The sequence below is a fragment of the Diaphorina citri genome, unplaced genomic scaffold (genome assembly GCF_000475195.1).
Source record: "Diaphorina citri unplaced genomic scaffold, Diaci psyllid genome assembly version 1.1 scaffold473, whole genome shotgun sequence".
Classification (NCBI taxonomy): Eukaryota; Metazoa; Arthropoda; class Insecta; order Hemiptera; family Psyllidae; genus Diaphorina; species Diaphorina citri.
This window is the reverse complement of record NW_007377908.1, coordinates 56,265-74,323: the sequence shown is the minus strand read 5'-3', so window position 1 is coordinate 74,323 and position 18,059 is coordinate 56,265. Positions and strand designations below refer to the sequence as shown.

Sequence of the window (18,059 nt, the reverse complement as noted above, 5' to 3'; positions counted from 1 at the left end):
GAAAGTAGTGGAATGTCCATGTGTAGTGAACCTGAAAGTAGTGAAATTTCCAAGATGAAAGTAGTGAAATTTCCGGAAGTGATGAACTTGAAAGTAGTGGAATGTCCATGTGTAGTGAACCTGAAAGTAGTGAAATTTCCAAGGTGAAAGTAGTGAAATTTCCGGAAGTGATGAACTTGAAAGTAGTGGAATGTCCATGTGTAGTGAACCTGAAAGTAGTGAAATTTCCAAGTGTAAAGAACCTAAAAGTAGGGAAATTAAGTGTGATGATCTTGAAAATAGTGGAATGTCTCTGTGCAATAGTAATGGGCCTGAAAGTAGGGAAATTTCAAGGAGTATTGAAATTGAAAGTAGTGACATGTCTATGTGTAGTAACGAGCCTGAAAGTAGTGAAACTTCTATACCTAAGAAACCTAAAAGTAGTGAAACTTCGAACTGTGAAAAATCTGAAAGTAGTGAAATATCTGACTGTAAAAAACCTGAAAGTAGTGAAATGCCTGACTGTAAAAAAACTGAGAAGAAACCTAAAAGTAGTGAAACTTCGAACTGTGAAAAATCTGAAAGTAGTGAAATATCTGACTGTAAAAAACCTGAAAGTAGTGAAACTTCTAGCTGTGATAAACCTGAAAGGAGTGACTTTTTAGACGCCCCTGCTTCTGAACCTGTGGAAACGAATAAATCAGTAGTGAAATCTAGGGAAGGGCTAGACGACGTGCATCTAGAGCCCTCTAGTATCAATTTTAAACAGAATCATCTAGTCCATGCCTTCACTCATCCGGATGTGATACGTATTGTGAGGGAGAAGATATTAGAACAGCTTCAATTACAATAGAATATACCTAGTTTATCCTGCCCTAATAGGACTGAAAACTCTTTTTACCCTAACAAACCAAATTAGGTTTTGTTTTCTAGATTTTCCAACCAACCTCAGTGGTGCAGTGGTTATCGCGGTGGACTCGATCTGGAGGTTGGTGGTTCAAGTCCAAGTCAAGTCAGAAAATTTAGCGTAGTGTATTAAGCGGGGAACGACATTTGTGACAAGCATTTATGCTTAACACAAAAAAAAATCCTTCTAGATTTTCTAGTACAAGTAGAATGATAGAGTGAATGGGTTACCTACCAATTTTGAGACTTTCTTTCTTACTAAACGCGAGGGGCTCCTTCAATATTGCTTATTTTCTTCTTTTTTTACTCTGTTTCCAAGGTAGGGGAAAAACGGCATATACCTATTCGCAAACACCGCGCAAATCGCAAGCAGTGAAATATTGGACCAAATCGAAATAATAATGAGACCATAAGATTTAGGAGCAAAAAACACTCAGATTTGATAGGTCGCACTTGTACTTTTTAAGCACTTTTGTGATTCGCGAAAATTCGAGTGAGTAGTCGATTATAGGTACTTTAAATTTAACGTAGAAAACGAATATGTAATAAAAAAAAAAATAAAAAAAAAAATAGGTAAGGGTTCTCATTTAAAAATCCAAAGTTGGCACCCAATTCGAGGACTTCGCAAATTTTTTCTCGAATCGCGATATTTGCCAAAATATCCGCATCAAAAATCAAAAAGTTACGGGTCTTTTGTTCTTCGAAATTTCAAACAGGCTCCGAGAAAAACAATTTATAAAAGCATAAATTCTGGGACACCCTGTATATAGTGTAATGGAAAGTAAAAACCATTTACTGAGTGAGGGTAATAAAAAGTCGTGATATGATCTCTCCTACTTTTTTTGCGCGAAAATTCAAATTTTTAAAGAATCAAAAATTTGCATTTTGGTGTTGGTTAAGTTGCTCTAATGCTCTCTACCTTTTTTCTTTATCGACAAGAGAATCAAAAAGTTACGGGTCTTTTGTTCTTCGAAATTTCAAACAGGCTCCGAGAAAAACAATTTAAGCATAAATTCTGGGACACCCTGTATATAGTGTAAAGTGTAATGGAAAGTAAAAACCATTACTGAGTGAGGGTAATAAAAAGTCGTGATATGATCTCTCCTACTTTTTTGCGCGAAAATTCAAATTTTTAAAGAATCAAAAATTCGCATATTGGTGTTGGTTAAGTTGCTTTCAGCTTTCTATTCTATTCTACCTTTTTTCTCTTTATCGACAAGAGATAAGAGAAGTTGTATAAATGTTCAATATTTTTCGTTTACTTTCAAAGATCTTCCTTTTTTGCGAGTTCCTCATTTCACTTAATCTAGAGCCCTCTAGTATCAATTTTAAACAGAATCATCTAGTCCATGCCTTCACTCATCCGGATGTGATACGTATTGTGAGGGAGAAAATATTAGAACAGCTTCAATTACAATAGAATATACCTAGTTTATCCTGCCCTAATAGGACTGAAAACTCTTTTTACCCTAACAAACCAAATTAGGTTTCGTGTTGGTTTTTAGCTAAATTCCCATTTTTCTAGATTTTCCAACCAACTTCAGTTGTGCAGTGGTTATCGCGGTGGAATCTAGATCTGGAGGTTGGTGGTTCAAGTCCAAGTCAAGTCAAAAAATTTAGCGTAGTGTGTTAAGCGGGGAACGACATTTGTGACAAGCATTTATGCTTAACACAATTTAAAAAAAATCCTTCTACCTTTTCTAGTACAAGTAGAATGATAGAGTGAATGGATTACCTACCTATTTTGAGACTTTCTTTCTTACTAATAATCCTGAAAGTAGTGAAATTTCCGGAAGTGATGAACTTGAAAGTAGTGGAATGTCCATGTGTAGTGAACCTGAAAGTAGTGAATTTTCCAAGTGTAAAGAACCTAAAAGTAGGGAAATTAAGTGTGATGATCTTGAAAGCAGTGGAATGTCTCTGTGCAATAGTAATGGGCCTGAAAGTAGGGAAATTTCAAGGAGTAATGAAATTGAAAGTAGTGACATGTCTATGTGTAGTAACGAGCCTGAAAGTAGTGAAACTTCTATACCTAAGAAACCTAAAAGTAGTGAAACTTCGAACTGTGAAAAATCTGAAAGTAGTGAAATATCTGACTGTAAAAAACCTGAAAGTAGTGAAATGCCTGACTGTAAAAAAACTGAGAGTAGTGAAACTTCTAGCTGTGATAAACCTGAAAGGAGTGACTTTTTAGACGCCCCTGCTTCTGAACCTGTGGAAACGAATAAATCAGTAGTGAAATCTAGGGAAGGGCTAGACGACGTACATCTAGAGCCCTCTAGTATCAATTTTAAACAGAATCATCTAGTCCATGCCTTCACTCATCCGGATGTGATACGTATTGTGAGGGAGAAAATATTAGAACAGCTTCAATTACAATAGAATATACCTAGTTTATCCTGCCCTAATAGGACTGAAAACTCTTTTTACCCTAACAAACCAAATTAGGTTTCGTGTTGGTTTTTAGCTAAATTCCCATTTTTCTAGATTTTCCAACCAACTTCAGTAGTGCAGTGGTTATCGCGGTGGACTCTAGATCTGGAGGTTGGTGGTTCAAGTCCAAGTCAAGTCAGAAAATTTAGCGTAGTGTGTTAAGCAGGGAACAACATTTGTGACAAGCATTTATGCTTAACACAATTAAAAAAAAAAATCCTTCTAACTTTTCTAGTACAAGTAGAATGGTAGAGTGAATGGATTACCTACCTATTTTGAGACTTTCTTTCTTATACACAGATCAACCAACAAGTGGATGTACTTTGACTACAAACATCTTGCTGAGTGGAGCAAGGCAGATGAGTTAGCAGAGAATCAGTTTGTAAGTCAGCTTTAAGGGACATGGTTAGCACAGTGGTGACACACTTTCTTGTAATCCAGAAGGTCTTGAGTTTGACAGCAAACAATTGCACTCAGATAGCATTAAGGCTAAATTAAAACATCATAATCTCTTGGAAAAAAATCTCATCTTAGTGGGTGAATACCACAAGCATTCTTCAAGCTTTTCCCTCAGAGGGAAACCTCAATTCCACTGTTTGTTTAAAAAATAAACATTATTATATGTGTATTATTCTTTGAAATCCTATTATTTACAAATGTGGAGACATTGACCAATAGGCCATTTTCTCAAGTTTATTCCAATATTTTCCAGATTTTTTTTTAATGGAACTGCTGGCTTCCAAAGCTGGACAACAATTTAAATGTGCCTATATCAGTTACTGTTCCAACATTGTTTCAAACTTTTCCTTTGTCATTATATTTCAGGAAGTACCATGGGATCTTGTAGGATTTCCAGAGCAGGGTTTCAATGAGACAACACTTTGGATTGGTAGCCGAGGAGCACACACACCATGTCATTCTGATACATACGGATATAACTTGGTGGCTCAGGTCATTGGAAGGTAAGTAAGTACAAGAGTTCTGGATTGATCAGTGATTAGTTGGTAATTTTGTGAAGATCCATATTGAATTATACATTTTGCAAATGTTGGGCTCATTGAGCATTAGGCCATTTTCCCTTTCACATTCCAATATTTCTTTAAAAAAAAAAATGTTGCTGGCTTGCTAGGCAGGTGTGAGAACTTTAAGTGGGAAGAGTTTATAGGGGTTTTAAGGAAATGGTCAATTGACAAAGTCTATTCTAATTTACTCTAATAAATTTGAATAAATTTTCCATACCATACCAAGCAAAGCAAGGTCCAAGTTTTAGTCCATTTTTCTCTTCCAGGAAGCAGTGGATCTTGTATCCTCCATCAGATGCAGACATTGTGTCTACTCAAACCAGGATACCTTATGAAGAATCCAGTATCTATTCTACAGTCAATTTCCACTGTGGAAAGAGTATCCAAGGTAAATAGATGTAATATTAGTGTATCTCCCATCTGGGAGAGCCCACTCTATCGGTATTTAAAAAAAAAACTTTGTATGTATTTTTTACTCCAATTTTCTCTTCCAGGAAGCAGTGGATCTTGTATCCTCCATCAGATGCAGACATTGTGTCTACTCAAACCAGGATACCTTACGAAGAATCCAGTATCTATTCTACAGTCAATTTCCACTGTGGAAAGAGTATCCAAGGTAATTAGATGTAATATTAGTGTATCTCCCATCTGGAAGAGCCCATTCTCTCCCTCTCTTCATTTACAGTTATTACAATATTCATTCAAAACTCCTTGTTTAAATTGGAATTGGAAAAAAATGGCATTCTCTACTAAATAATAAAAGCTGTAGTATTTTATTTAGGTAATCTGTTGATATCCACAATTTGATATTGCACCACTTAAATAGAACAGAATAGAATAGAATATACTGATAGAATCAGACAAAAAATAATAATAATGTTTGTACCTATTCCAGATAAATTGGAAAATAAAAAAAAAAAAAAAAAAAAAAATCGCATTCTTTACTAAATAATAAAAGCTGTAGTATTTTATTTAGGTAATCTGTTTGATATCCACAATTTGATATTGCACCACTTAAATAGAACAGAATAGAATAGAATATAGGTACTGCTAGAATTAGACAAAATAATAATAATAATGTTTGTACCTATTCCAGCTTCGAGTGTTAGATTTAGTCAGCCATACATTGTGACTGTGGAGCCTGGAGATGTCCTATTAGTACCACACAGATGGTGGCATTATGTTGAACATCTGAGTACTGGCCTCTCCCTCAATACTTGGATACCTCTGCATAATGTAAGCCAATTTTTCATACTCTCTCTAAGGGGTCAGGAGGAGGCATCTGAGTACTGGCCTCTCCCTCAATACTTGGATACCTCTGCATAATGTAAGCCAATTTTTCATACTCTTTCTAAGGGGTCAGGAGGAGGGATCAGAGCAGCCAAACCCTAACCAGCCTAGCTAGCTGGAGGTTACAAAGGGTTTATCATTATTCAAAGGAAAAGCACAGGTTCTCATGATGGTTGACTGCGGTTCGGGTTGGGTCAAGTAATTTTGTAGTGAACATCAACCCCCCTTGGTGCACCTACACCGCTACAACAACAACGATGACAATGCTTTCTGAGGTTTTGGTCAATTTGAATATGACAGACCTTGCTTTTGCTTCTCTTGTAAAAATTGACGAATAAGAAATAAGAAAAGACGTAATCAATCCTAAGAAAGGACCCCTAATCCCATGGAAACTGCATTTCGTGGTTTTGAATAATTCCCATATCCTTCCTTGGTAGTGTAGTGGTCAATATGCTTGCCTAATAATAATAATCTGGAGGGTGTGGACTCTATCCCTGCTGAGGTGTGAAATTTTACTCTCAAGATTTGGATGACAGTAATAAATAATAGTAACCTACTTCTGGGGTCAATGAACTCTGTAGTATATTTGTGTAGCATAAGTAAGCACTATTTTTACTATTTCAGAAAGAAGAAAGCTGTGCCTACTTGGATGAATATCTGAGTACTGGCCTCTCCCTCAATACTTGGATACCTCTGCATAATGTAAGCCAATTTTTCATACTCTTTCTAAGGGGTCAGGAGGATCAGAGCAGCCAAACCCTAACCAGCCTAGCTAGCTGGAGGTTACAAAGGGTTTATCATTATTCAAAGGAAAAGCACAGGTTCTCATGATGGTTGACTGCAGTTCGGGTTGGGTCAAGTAATTTTGCTAGTGAACATCAACCCCCCTTGGTGCACCTACACCGCTACAACAACAACACCAACGCTTTCTGATGTTTTGGTCAACTTGAATTTGAATATGACAGACCTTGCTTTTGCTTCTCTTGTAAAAATTGACGAATAAGAAAAGACATAATCAATCCTAAGGAAGGACCCCTAATCCGATGGAAACTGCATTTCGTGGGTTTGAATAATTCCCATATCCTTCCTTGGTGGTGTAGTGGTCAATATGCTTGCCTAATAATCTGGAGGGTGTGGACTCTATCCCTGCTGAGGTATGAAATTTTACCCTCAAGATTTGGATGGCAGTAATAAATAATAGTTACCTACTTCTGGGGTCAATGAACTCTGTAGTATATTTGTGTAGCATAAGTAAGCAGTATTTTTACTATTTTGGATGACAAAGGAACGGGTCATGTATCTTCCATATATGTTGAAAAGCATAAAGGAATGTCCCTGTTAGTCAGAGCTGAGGCAGATGGTTAGTACTTTCCCCACTTTGTGTAATGAGCTTTTTTTCCCCTCGGACCATGCATGTACATGGTCACAAATTAATTTAACATAAAGTGCAGATTTGTTCCATTAAAATTTTTAAAGAGTTTCGAACACACAATGCCAATCAACACACTTTGAATATTTTACAAAGTAGGTAATCTGATGAAGAAATTTCCTTGTTCCAGGTAAAATCAATCCAATGTAATCACTAGAATATCCTAATCACAAAACCATTCATCTTCAAGCTTGTTGCTGTGAGGTTCTCTAAATTTTTGTGAGACAACCCTTTCCAAAATGACAGACACGAGACGTAGAGTAAAGCTGTATGCTCTGAATGCAGATAGACAATGGGATGACAAAGGAACGGGTCATGTATCTTCCATATATGTTGAAAAGCATAAAGGAATGTCCCTGTTAGTCAGAGCTGAGGCAGATGGTAAGTACTTTCCCCACTTTGTGTAATGAGCTTTTTTTCCCCTCGGACCATGCATGTACATAGTCACAAATTAATTTAACATAAAGTGCAGATTTGTTCCATTAAAATTTTTAAAGAGTTTCGAACACACAATGCCAATCAACACAAACCACTGCTTATAGCATTGCTGTTTGGCAAAATTTAAAGAGTTTAGTATGGTTGAATGCAAGAAATGTATTGCTGGCTTTTATGTAAATCTAATCATGTTTTTTTGCAGGGACATTGCTGCTTGAGTCTAAAATTCAGACTGACACTGCATATCAGAAACAGCAGGACACACTTATTGTTTGGTCGGAACGTGACAACTATGATTTGGCACTCAGCTTTCAAGAAAAAGCTGGGTGTGATGAAATATGGGAGAAAATTTGTCAGGTAAGCACATCCTATTTAGCAACTATGATTTGGCACTCAGCTTTCAAGAAAAAGCTGGGTGTGATGAAATATGGGAGAAAATTTGTCAGGTAAGCACATCCTATTTAATTGTAATCTACTATGTTCAGTTGCACTGCTATTTGTTTACATAAAACCTGATTCGCTCATATGCTATTTTTCTATTTAATTTTTGACTAAATACAGTCAAACCTTCAGTTGCACTGCTATTTGTTTACATAAAACCTGATTCGCTCATTTGCTATTTTTCTATTTAATTTTTGACTAAATACAGTCAAACCTGTTCAGTTGCACTGCTATTTGTTTACATAAAACCTGATTCGCTCATTTGCTATTTTTCTATTTAATTTTTGACTAAATACAGTCAAACCCGTCTAATTGGGAATCCAAAGGAACATCTAGTCTAACAATGCCTTTACTCTTACAGATGGACATAGGTCAACACCTCCAGGACGTCTGTCTTGATGAAATGACGCTTCTCTTACATCGGCACCAAACCCTACAGGATAGCCAAGAAACGTCCATCACTAAAAAGACCACCATGGAAAGAGTATCCAGTCAAAGCCTTGGCAACGCCAATGTTCAAGAGCTTGCTCCTCTCTCGAAGGAAGAATTTCGGGAGTTTTGTTGGAAGAAGTGTCCCTGTATGCAAAAATTCCTGGATCAAAGGAACGGCAATTTTTTCCCAAATATCCAGGTTCCCAGTTACAAAATGTCCTACTTAGAGAGGTTTCCATTTTCCTATTCCCACTTATAGAGGTAATTGTGAATTTGGAATTTCTTCTTTCAAAAAAACCATATTGCACTTGACAGATTTCCAAAAAATTCCCAGTTACATTCCCAGTCTGCAAAAACATTTTCTCACTTTCAAAGGTGAAATTCTACTTATAGAGGTAATTGTGAATTTGGAATTTCTTCTTTCAAAAAAACCATATTGCACTTGACAGATTTCCAAAAAATTCCCAGTTACAGAGGTCTGCAAAAACATTTTCTCACTTTCAGAGGTGACTTGGCGTTTCCTTTTTCGGACCTGTTGGGTTTTTAGGGTTGATTTTTCAGCCAACCTGTCCTACAGAACGGAACCTTTGGATGAAACGCAAGGAGGTTGCAACCTTCCTTGTACTCGAAGAGCTCAGAGGTGAAATTCCCACTTACAGAGGCTCCAAACCAAGTTGCTAGTAAAAAGCCATTCCCACTTTTAGAGGCTTGAATTTCCCATCCAAACAGGTTTTAGAGTAAAAAATGAAGGGACCACGATTTTTTTCCCACTAAGACGGATCCCACTTAGACAGGTTCGACTGTATATTATATTTTCATGGCCTACATTTAAATTGAACACATGTATTTTGACTTCCCAGGTGCAAGGTAAAGATCCATCTGTAGAGATCACACAGGACATCATAGAAGAATCCGAGGATGAAAGGTTTGATGACATGAGTGATGGAAGTCCACCAATAGAACTACCTCCATGTGAGATAAACAGATTAGAGGAAATTAAAGAGGTGAGACTTAATAGCAGTTTAGTAACATTTAAATGCTCAGATTAGTCACTAACTCATGAATAATTTTTATATCTTGACAGTGAGTCATTATTTACTTCTGACAGAAGGACTCTTTGTTTAGAAAGAAGACTTTGATGTCTTGTTTTGAACCCAAAAATTTTCTAAATTAAGATGTGAAATACACACTTCTCTAATCTGTATTTATTTTGTTTAGGTATATGTGCTTAATCATTACCTATTTCTTCCAATAGGCATAACTGTGCCCTGAGTGATGTTCATGGTATTTGATTCATAATCAGGGGGGCTGGAGTTTGAATCCCAGCAGTGGCATTAATAGAAGCAAATATCCCCACCCCCCCTTATTTTTAACATTAAATTTATTGATTGATCAAAATTTGTGAAGAAGGTAAATAACATGACATACTGTGCTTGGCTAGGTATTAATATGACTTTTCTTTCTTGCACAGCTCATGCAAACATGTCTCGCCTCACCAGTCCGCAAAGAGAAGCTTGCTGAAGCTATCGAGTCTGAAGGTTACATTCGGAAACTTGTTGGCATCTTTCACATGTGTGAAGATCTGGAAAATCTGCCCGGCCTCCATTGCCTGTACGATATACTCAAGAGTATCTTTCTCCTGAACAAGACACAGCTCCTGGACATTCTGTTCTCCGATGATATCATTCTGGATGTGGTGGGATGTTTGGAGTACGACCCTGCACTGACGAGTCCAAAACGACATCGGCACTATTTGCGCACCAATTCCAAGTAAGACATCTCCTCTGCTTTATTTTTTTCTAACTTTTTGTAGCAACTTTCAGACTTGTTCATTGAGCCAAATTCGATTTGGTCTCTGAAAACCTTGAAAATTTAAATTAAAATAAAGAATAACTGAAGATGAAAATTAATGGTCATTAGAAATTTCGAAATGCTATCTATAGGTAGCATGAATGTTCCTGTTAGTGCATCACAATGAGGTGTGAAATACTCCTGTATGACTGCAAGGAAACATCTTCAATGCGCACCAATTCCAAGTAAGACATCTCCTCTGCTTTATTTTTTTCTAACTTTTTGTAGCAACTTTCAGACTTGTTCATTGAGCCAAATTTGGTTGGTCTCTGAAAACCTTGAAAATTTAAATTAAAATAAAGAATAACTGAAGATAAAAATGAATGTAGAAATTTGGAAATGCTATACTTAGGTAACAGGAATAATCCTGTTAATGCATCACAATGAGGTGTGAAATACTCCTGTATGACTGCAAGGAAACATCTTCAATGACTTTTTTTATTTAGATTTGTGGTGTGGATGGTATCTCTATTTCAAAGCATTTGGATTATTGACAAGAGAATCCTTCTGTTTTATGTACTTTTCTAGCTCCCATGTGTGCCAATTTACTTCATCTCCGATGATATCATTCTGGATGTGGTGGGATGTTTGGAGTACGACCCTGCACTGACGAGTCCAAAACGACATCGGCACTATTTGCGGACCAATTCCAAGTAAGACATCTCCTCTGCTTTATTTTTTTCTAACTTTTTGTAGCACCTTTCAGACTTGTTCATTGAGCCAAATTTGGGTTGGTCTCTGAAAACCTTGAAAATTTAAATTAAAATAATAACTGAAGATAAAAATGGTCATTGGAAATTTGGAAATGCTATAGGTAACAGGAATGCTCCTGTTAGTGCATCACAATGAGGTGTGAAATACTCCTGTATGACTGCAAGGAAACATCTTCAATTACTTGTTTTATTTAGATTTGTGGTGTGGATGGTGTCTCTATTTCAAAGCATTTGGATTATTGACAAGAGAATCCTTCTGTTTTATGTACTTTTCTAGCTCCAACTATTTTTCATGTGTGCCAATTTACTTCGTTTTCATTTCAACTTCTGATTTTGTATTTTTTAGTTATTTTTCCATCAGCTTTTATTTTCACATTTAATTTATCTAGCCTTAAGTTGATGACACACTACCTAGGTACACAGTTTTTATTTCTTTCTTGTTTTGTTTGCCTTTTTATTTTGCTTAAATGGCCGACGCCTCTGACCCCCTTTAAAGGGGATCTCGAGGGCCTGTGCCTTTTGCTTTTCTGTGATTGCCGCTCGCTTTTTTCGAAAAACACGTATTTTTACCCCTTGACGCGGGATATCTTTTCCGCCCTTCTCTTTGCTGGTTGGGCAGGTTCAAGGAGGTCGTCCCAATATCAAACAGCGACCTGCTGGGCAAGATTCACCAAACGTATCGCATCCAGTACATTCAAGATGTGGTGTTACCGACGCCGTCTCTGTTTGAAGACAACATCCTGTCCACTGTGTCCAGCTTCATCTATTTCAACAAAATCGAAATCGTCACCCTCATTCAGGTAAACACTTTGTTTTTACTCTTTATTTTTTTAAAATTCATACAAGTACAAATTGAACCAAAGAGGTGATTATTACCTAAATCAATCTCTACCTATATTACTTAAGAATCTCCCTATATTTTTTTTTTCATAAATAAATGTAAAAATGGGATTTATTCTCGTAAATATGTGTAAAAAAAAGAACCTTTATTATTTCAGTAAATTACTTTTTGAGGTCAGTTCACAAGTTCCTCTTGATATAGAACAGGGGTTTCCAACTTCCATGTGTACGCGGGCCACATCCTAGATTGGGAGGTACTTCGCGGGCAACATATGTACATAGGGGAGCATTGCAGGAAACTACTTCCTCTTAAGATAAACCTTTGAAGTTCACTAGGGACTTTCGATAATCCTAAACTAAAATGGACTCGGCACACAAGGGATCAGGAAGAGACCGCCTCAACATCATAATAATAATAACCGCGTCCATTTTAGTTTAGGATTATCGAAAGTCCCTAGTGAACTTCAAAGGTTTATCTTAAGAGGAAGTAAATTACAACACTGTAAGACAAAAGGTGTATTTTGCTTTCGAGAAACGGAAACAATTTCGATGGTGTCCCATCTCGGAATACCTATTGTTTAGTATAGGTGCAGCAGGAAGGACCACGCCAAAAGACGGTAAACAAGCTTTAGAGGAGGGGAAATTCCGAGGGAAAAATAAGATGCCACCCATAGAACTACTTGTTAGCTTTCTTATTCAAAAGAAAGCTGTTAGCAAAACCTCGAAAGCAAAATACACCTTTTGTCTTACAGTGTAATTTACTTCCTCTTAAGATAAACCTTTGAAGTTCACTAGGGACTTTCGATAATCCTAAACTAAAATGGACGCGGCACACAAGGGATCAGGAAGAGACCGCCTTAACATCAGACAAAAAAGGGGGCTATTGATAATACCTAAATATAAGTTTGGTACTTTAAAGAGTTCTTAATAGGATATTTTAATTGGAATTAAAGCTACTTAGCTAGCTACTTTAATCGAGTAGCGACCAGTGGCAGCATTACCAGTGTAAAAGACTATTGAAATATGGGAATTGATAGCAAAGGAGGCACTTAGTAATGTTGTGATATCCACAAAAGTTGTGAAAAAGCTCTGCTTTACCACAAAGAATTTGAGATTTGATTTTTTTGATTGATCGATTCCGTGACCGGCTGTTGCGGGAGCCACTCAGCCTTGTGAGGAAAATGAGTAGCTATGACATATAAATGCCCATAGCGACCGGTGCCAGCATGGTAGGTAAACATTGGATGTTTGTACCTACCAAAAAAAAAAAAAAAAAAAAATTGGAAGCAAAATTTCATAGTTGAAGATCAAGTGAAACTGGTTAATTTCTTCTTTTTTTATAGATAGGCTGACAGAAGTAAGTAACTGGCAGATTTTTTTTTTACTTTCCTTATCCTATAGGAAGGAAAATATTTTTAGGTATTTGTATTATTTGTTAAAGGAAGGAAAGTAATGTATTCGACAAAATCATATATCGATGGCCAGTTTTTGTGCCAGACGTTTATGTACCTACCTAAAAAAAAATTGGAAGCAAAATTTCATTGTTGAAGATCAAGTGAAACTGGTTAATTTCTTTTTTTTTATAGATAGGCTGACAGAAGTAAGTAACTGGCAGATTTTTTTTACTTTCCTTATCCTATAGGTTATAGGAAGAAGAGTATTTTTAGGTAGGTATTTGTATTATTTATTAAAGGAAGGAAAGTAATGTAATGGTAATGTATTCGACAAAATCATATCGATGGCCAGTTTTTGTGCCAAATGATTTGGCGCTGTTCCTTCGGGAATATTGCCAGTTCTCTCAGAACCTTCAGCCCCAGGCCAAGGAAAACTTCTACAAAGTAAGTGCTGCGGTACAACGGTTGGTGGCATTTTGGTGGATTTCGAAATTCGCCCGAATAGAATAAGGAAAGTCGTGTGATAGTCACACCATCGGTACAACGGTTGGTGGCATTTTGGTGGATTTCGAAATTCGCCCGAATAGAATAAGGAAAGTCGTGTGATAGTCACACCATTTTTTTAGGCTTCACTTTGTTACCCTAAACATTCATTATCGGGACTTCGTAAACTCCTTGAAAAGGAGGGGAGGGTTGTTGTTTGCCATCATGATACCCCCTCCACTTTCAATCGCGTTTCAAAATGGCGGATGTTACCTTTATTTTTTAATTGTTCATACTAATCGTGTAGTATTTTTCTCAAAAAAATCAGCAAAAATGGTGTGTATTTTGATTTTTTTCTGTTGAAAAGGTGTGGAATTCCATACATTTGTCATATAAATCCTTAGTGTAAACCCGTTTCTCTTTCCAGTGTAGAAAATTTACGTTTGAAATGTTTGTTTATATGTTTCGAGACGTCCGTTTCATGCTTGGTTATCCCCTCAGAAAATGCAACTTTTTGGGTTTAAATGCTCTACAAATCGGTAAAATTTGATAAAAAACGCTCCATTGCTTGGTTTGGTAAACCACTTATCCCTAGAGAACGATTCCAAGCTCAAGTTTGTTAGGAAAATCTAAAAGAAACTTTTGGCCTCCATTTTTCACAAAACATGAATTACACTGTTTGAATCAAGGTCATTAATACTCGATATTAGAACATAAGAATTTTTCATTAACCATCAAGATCACCTCATATCCAATGTCTGAATCTGGGAAATGTTTTGTGTTGAGAGCATTCTTCCTACTAACATTACATGGCTAGATCTGAAGTTCACTACCTACCTATTCTTCAATCTAAACACCACCTCCCACCCACTTCATTCATGCATGCAACTTTGGCTTGATACTACAATAATAGTAAACTGCTGGTGTCAATTTCGAGACGTCCGTTTCATGCTTGGTTATCCCCTCAGAAAATGCAACTTTTTGGGTTTAAATGCTCTACAAATCGGTAAAACTTGATAAAAAACGCTCTATTGCTTGGTTTGGTAAACCACTTATCCCTAGAGAACGATTCCAAGTTCAAGTTTGTCAGGAAAATCTAAAAGAAACTTTTGGCCTCCATTTTTCACAAAACATGAATTACACTATTTGAATCAAGGTCATTAATACTCGATATTAGAACATAAGAAATTTTCATTAACCATCAAGATCACCTCATATCCAATGTCTGAATCTGGGAAATGTTTTGTGTTGAGAGCATTCTTCCTACTAACATTACATGGCTAGATCTGAAGTTCACTACCTACCTATTCTTCAATCTAAACACCACCTCCCACCCACTTCATTCATGCATGCAACTTTGGCTTGATACTACAATAATAGTAAACTGCTGGTGTCAGTTGGTCTAGGAATTTAGAACAATAATTCTTAGCAAACAATTAAAATTATTCAATTCCATTTCCTGCAGGTATAAGTTCCTTTACTTAGCAGTTTTGTCCACAAAACTTGTAGTGCAGGTCTGGTGTCAGTTGGTCTAGGAATTTAGAACAATAATTCTTAGCAAACAATTAAAATTATTCAATTCCGTTTCCTGCAGGTATAAGTTCCTTTAGCAGTTTTGTCCACAAAACTTGTAGTGCAGGTTTCTTGAAAGGTCAGCTTTTAAGTTGAAAAGATAGATGCCATACTTCATGCTTTTGAACTTCCTAACACAGTTCATTTCATATAGAATTGTAACAAAAGACTTGATTTTATCAATCTTGTAGGTATAGTAGAGAACCTTCCATCCTTCCAAAAATGATTTGCTGTTGAATAAACACCATTGCTTTAAATATATGTATACCCGTCAAAAAAATCTGATGAAAGTAATAATGAAATTTTGTGTAGGTAAGAATAACATTTTTTTGTACCTAAATTTGGGCTTTGAATAATGAACTTCCTAACACAGTTCATTTCATATAGAATTGTAACAAAAGACTTGATTTTATCAATCTTGTAGGTATAGTAGAGAACCTTCCAAAAATGATTTGCTGTTGAATAAACACCATTGCTTTAAATATATGTATACCCTTCAAAAAAATCTGATGAAAGTAATAATGAAATTGTGTGTAGGTAAGAATAACACACCATTGCTTTAAATATATGTATACCCTTCAAAAAAATCTGATGAAAGTAATAATGAAATTGTGTGTAGGTAAGAATAACATTTTTTGTACCTAAATTTGGGCTTTGAATATTTTACAAAGTAGGTAATCTGATGAAGAAATTTCCTTGTTCCAGGTAAAATCAATCCAATGTAATCACTAGAATATCCTAATCACAAAACCATTCATCTTCAAGCTTGTTGCTGTGAGGTTCTCTAAATTTTTGTGAGACAACCCTTTCCAAAATGACAGACACGAGACGTAGAGTAAAGCTGTATGCTCTGAATGCAGATAGACAATGGGATGACAAAGGAACGGGTCATGTATCTTCCATATATGTTGAAAAGCATAAAGGAATGTCCCTGTTAGTCAGAGCTGAGGCAGATGGTAAGTACTTTCCCCACTTTGTGTAATGAGCTTTTTTTCCCCTCGGACCATGCATGTACATAGTCACAAATTAATTTAACATAAAGTGCAGATTTGTTCCATTAAAATTTTTAAAGAGTTTCGAACACACAATGCCAATCAACACAAACCACTGCTTATAGCATTGCTGTTTGGCAAAATTTAAAGAGTTTAGTATGGTTGAATGCAAGAAATGTATTGCTGGCTTTTATGTAAATCTAATCATGTTTTTTTGCAGGGACATTGCTGCTTGAGTCTAAAATTCAGACTGACACTGCATATCAGAAACAGCAGGACACACTTATTGTTTGGTCGGAACGTGACAACTATGATTTGGCACTCAGCTTTCAAGAAAAAGCTGGGTGTGATGAAATATGGGAGAAAATTTGTCAGGTAAGCACATCCTATTTAATTGTAATCTACTATGTTCAGTTGCACTGCTATTTGTTTACATAAAACCTGATTCGCTCATATGCTATTTTTCTATTTAATTTTTGACTAAATACAGTCAAACCTCTAATTGGGAATCCAAAGGAACGGCAATTTTTTCCCACATATCCAGGTTCCCAGTTACAAAATGTCCTACTTAGAGAGGTTTCCATTTTCCTATTCCCACTTATAGAGGTAATTGTGAATTTGGAATTTCTTCTTTCAAAAAAACCATATTGCACTTGACAGATTTCCAAAAAATTCCCAGTTACAGAGGTCTGCAAAAACATTTTCTCACTTTCAGAGGTGAAATTCCCACTTACAGAGGCTCCAAACCAAGTTGCTAGTAAAAAGCCATTCCCACTTTTAGAGGCTTGAATTTCCCATCTAAACAGGTTTTAGAGTAAAAAATGAAGGGACCACGATTTTTTTCCCACCAAGACGGATCCCACTTAGACAGGTTCGACTGTATATTATATTTTCATGGCCTACATTTAAATTGAACACATGTATTTTGACTTCCCAGGTGCAAGGTAAAGATCCATCTGTAGAGATCACACAGGACATCATAGAAGAATCCGAGGATGAAAGGTTTGATGACATGAGTGATGGAAGTCCACCAATAGAACTACCTCCATGTGAGATAAACAGATTAGAGGAAATTAAAGAGGTGAGACTTAATAGCAGTTTAAGTAGTAACATTAAATGCTCAGATTAGTCACTAACTCATGAATAATTTTTATATCTTGACAGTGAGTCATTATTTACTTCTGACAGAAAGACTCTTTGTTTAGAAAGAAGACTTTGATGTTTTGTTTTGAACCCAAAAATTTTCTAAATTAAGATGTGAAATACACACTTCTCTACTCTGTATTTATTTTGTTTAGGTATATGTGCTTAATCATTACCTATTTCTTCCAATAGGCATAACTGTGCCCTGAGTGATGTTCATGGTATTGGATTCATAATCAGGGGGGCTGGAGTTTGAATCCCAGCAGTGGCATTAATAGAAGCAAGTATCCCCACCCCCCCTTATTTATAAATTTGTGAAGAAGGTAAATAACATGACATACTGTGCTTGGCTAGGTATTAATATGACTTTTCTCTCTTGCACAGCTCATGCAAACATGTCTTGCCTCACCAGTCCGCAAAGAGAAGCTTGCTGAAGCTATCGAGTCTGAAGGTTACATTCGGAAACTTGTTGGCATCTTTCACATGTGTGAAGATCTGGAAAATCTGCCCGGCCTCCATTGCCTGTACGATATACTCAAGAGTATCTTTCTCCTGAACAAGACACAGCTCCTGGACATTCTGTTCTCCGATGATATCATTCTGGATGTGGTGGGATGTTTGGAGTACGACCCTGCACTGACGAGTCCAAAACGACATCGGCACTATTTGCGCACCAATTCCAAGTAAGACATCTCCTCTGCTTT

At 36.4% G+C, this 18,059-nt stretch overlaps 3 protein-coding genes and 2 long non-coding RNA genes across 5 annotated transcripts in view; all 5 read left to right on the top strand.

Moving 5' to 3' along the window:
- Nucleotides 1-524: 524 nt before the first annotated feature.
- LOC113467416 lies at nt 525-2,570 on the top strand. The gene is made up of 2 exons (XR_003391500.1): nt 525-898; nt 2,372-2,570. It is a non-coding gene; the product is annotated as an uncharacterized LOC113467416 (long non-coding RNA).
- Nucleotides 2,571-2,654: 84 nt separating this feature from the next.
- Nucleotides 2,655-3,445, top strand: LOC113467414 (zinc finger CCHC domain-containing protein 10-like). Its single transcript, XM_026823584.1, has 2 exons — nt 2,655-3,006; nt 3,040-3,445. Exons 1-2 carry the CDS (start codon nt 2,704-2,706, stop codon nt 3,265-3,267), a joined length of 531 nt encoding a protein of 176 aa, XP_026679385.1. The 5' UTR covers nt 2,655-2,703; the 3' UTR covers nt 3,268-3,445.
- A 1,387-nt stretch (nt 3,446-4,832) lies between these two features.
- On the top strand, nt 4,833-5,473 carry LOC113467415. Its single transcript, XR_003391499.1, has 2 exons — nt 4,833-4,956; nt 5,437-5,473. It is a non-coding gene; the product is annotated as an uncharacterized LOC113467415 (long non-coding RNA).
- A 1,696-nt stretch (nt 5,474-7,169) lies between these two features.
- Nucleotides 7,170-18,059, top strand: part of LOC103509194 (serine/threonine-protein phosphatase 4 regulatory subunit 3-like) — a 19,731-nt gene continuing 8,841 nt past the window's right edge. Inside the window, exons 1-11 of the mRNA XM_026823578.1 lie at nt 7,170-7,440; nt 7,697-7,851; nt 9,228-9,371; nt 9,839-10,137; nt 11,551-11,731; nt 13,119-13,128; nt 13,518-13,609; nt 16,020-16,176; nt 16,433-16,587; nt 17,150-17,293; nt 17,740-18,038. Of these exons, the coding sequence (XP_026679379.1) occupies nt 7,299-7,440; nt 7,697-7,851; nt 9,228-9,371; nt 9,839-10,137; nt 11,551-11,731; nt 13,119-13,128; nt 13,518-13,609; nt 16,020-16,176; nt 16,433-16,587; nt 17,150-17,293; nt 17,740-18,038 (1,778 nt within the window). The 5' untranslated portion in view covers nt 7,170-7,298. The remainder of the gene's footprint in view (nt 7,441-7,696; nt 7,852-9,227; nt 9,372-9,838; nt 10,138-11,550; nt 11,732-13,118; nt 13,129-13,517; nt 13,610-16,019; nt 16,177-16,432; nt 16,588-17,149; nt 17,294-17,739; nt 18,039-18,059) is intronic.
- Nucleotides 13,871-18,044, top strand: LOC113467413 (serine/threonine-protein phosphatase 4 regulatory subunit 3-like). Its single transcript, XM_026823583.1, has 5 exons — nt 13,871-13,984; nt 15,926-16,176; nt 16,433-16,587; nt 17,150-17,293; nt 17,740-18,044. The coding sequence occupies exons 2-5, from the start codon at nt 16,035-16,037 to the stop codon at nt 18,040-18,042; spliced, it is 744 nt and encodes a 247-aa protein (XP_026679384.1). The 5' UTR covers nt 13,871-13,984; nt 15,926-16,034; the 3' UTR covers nt 18,043-18,044.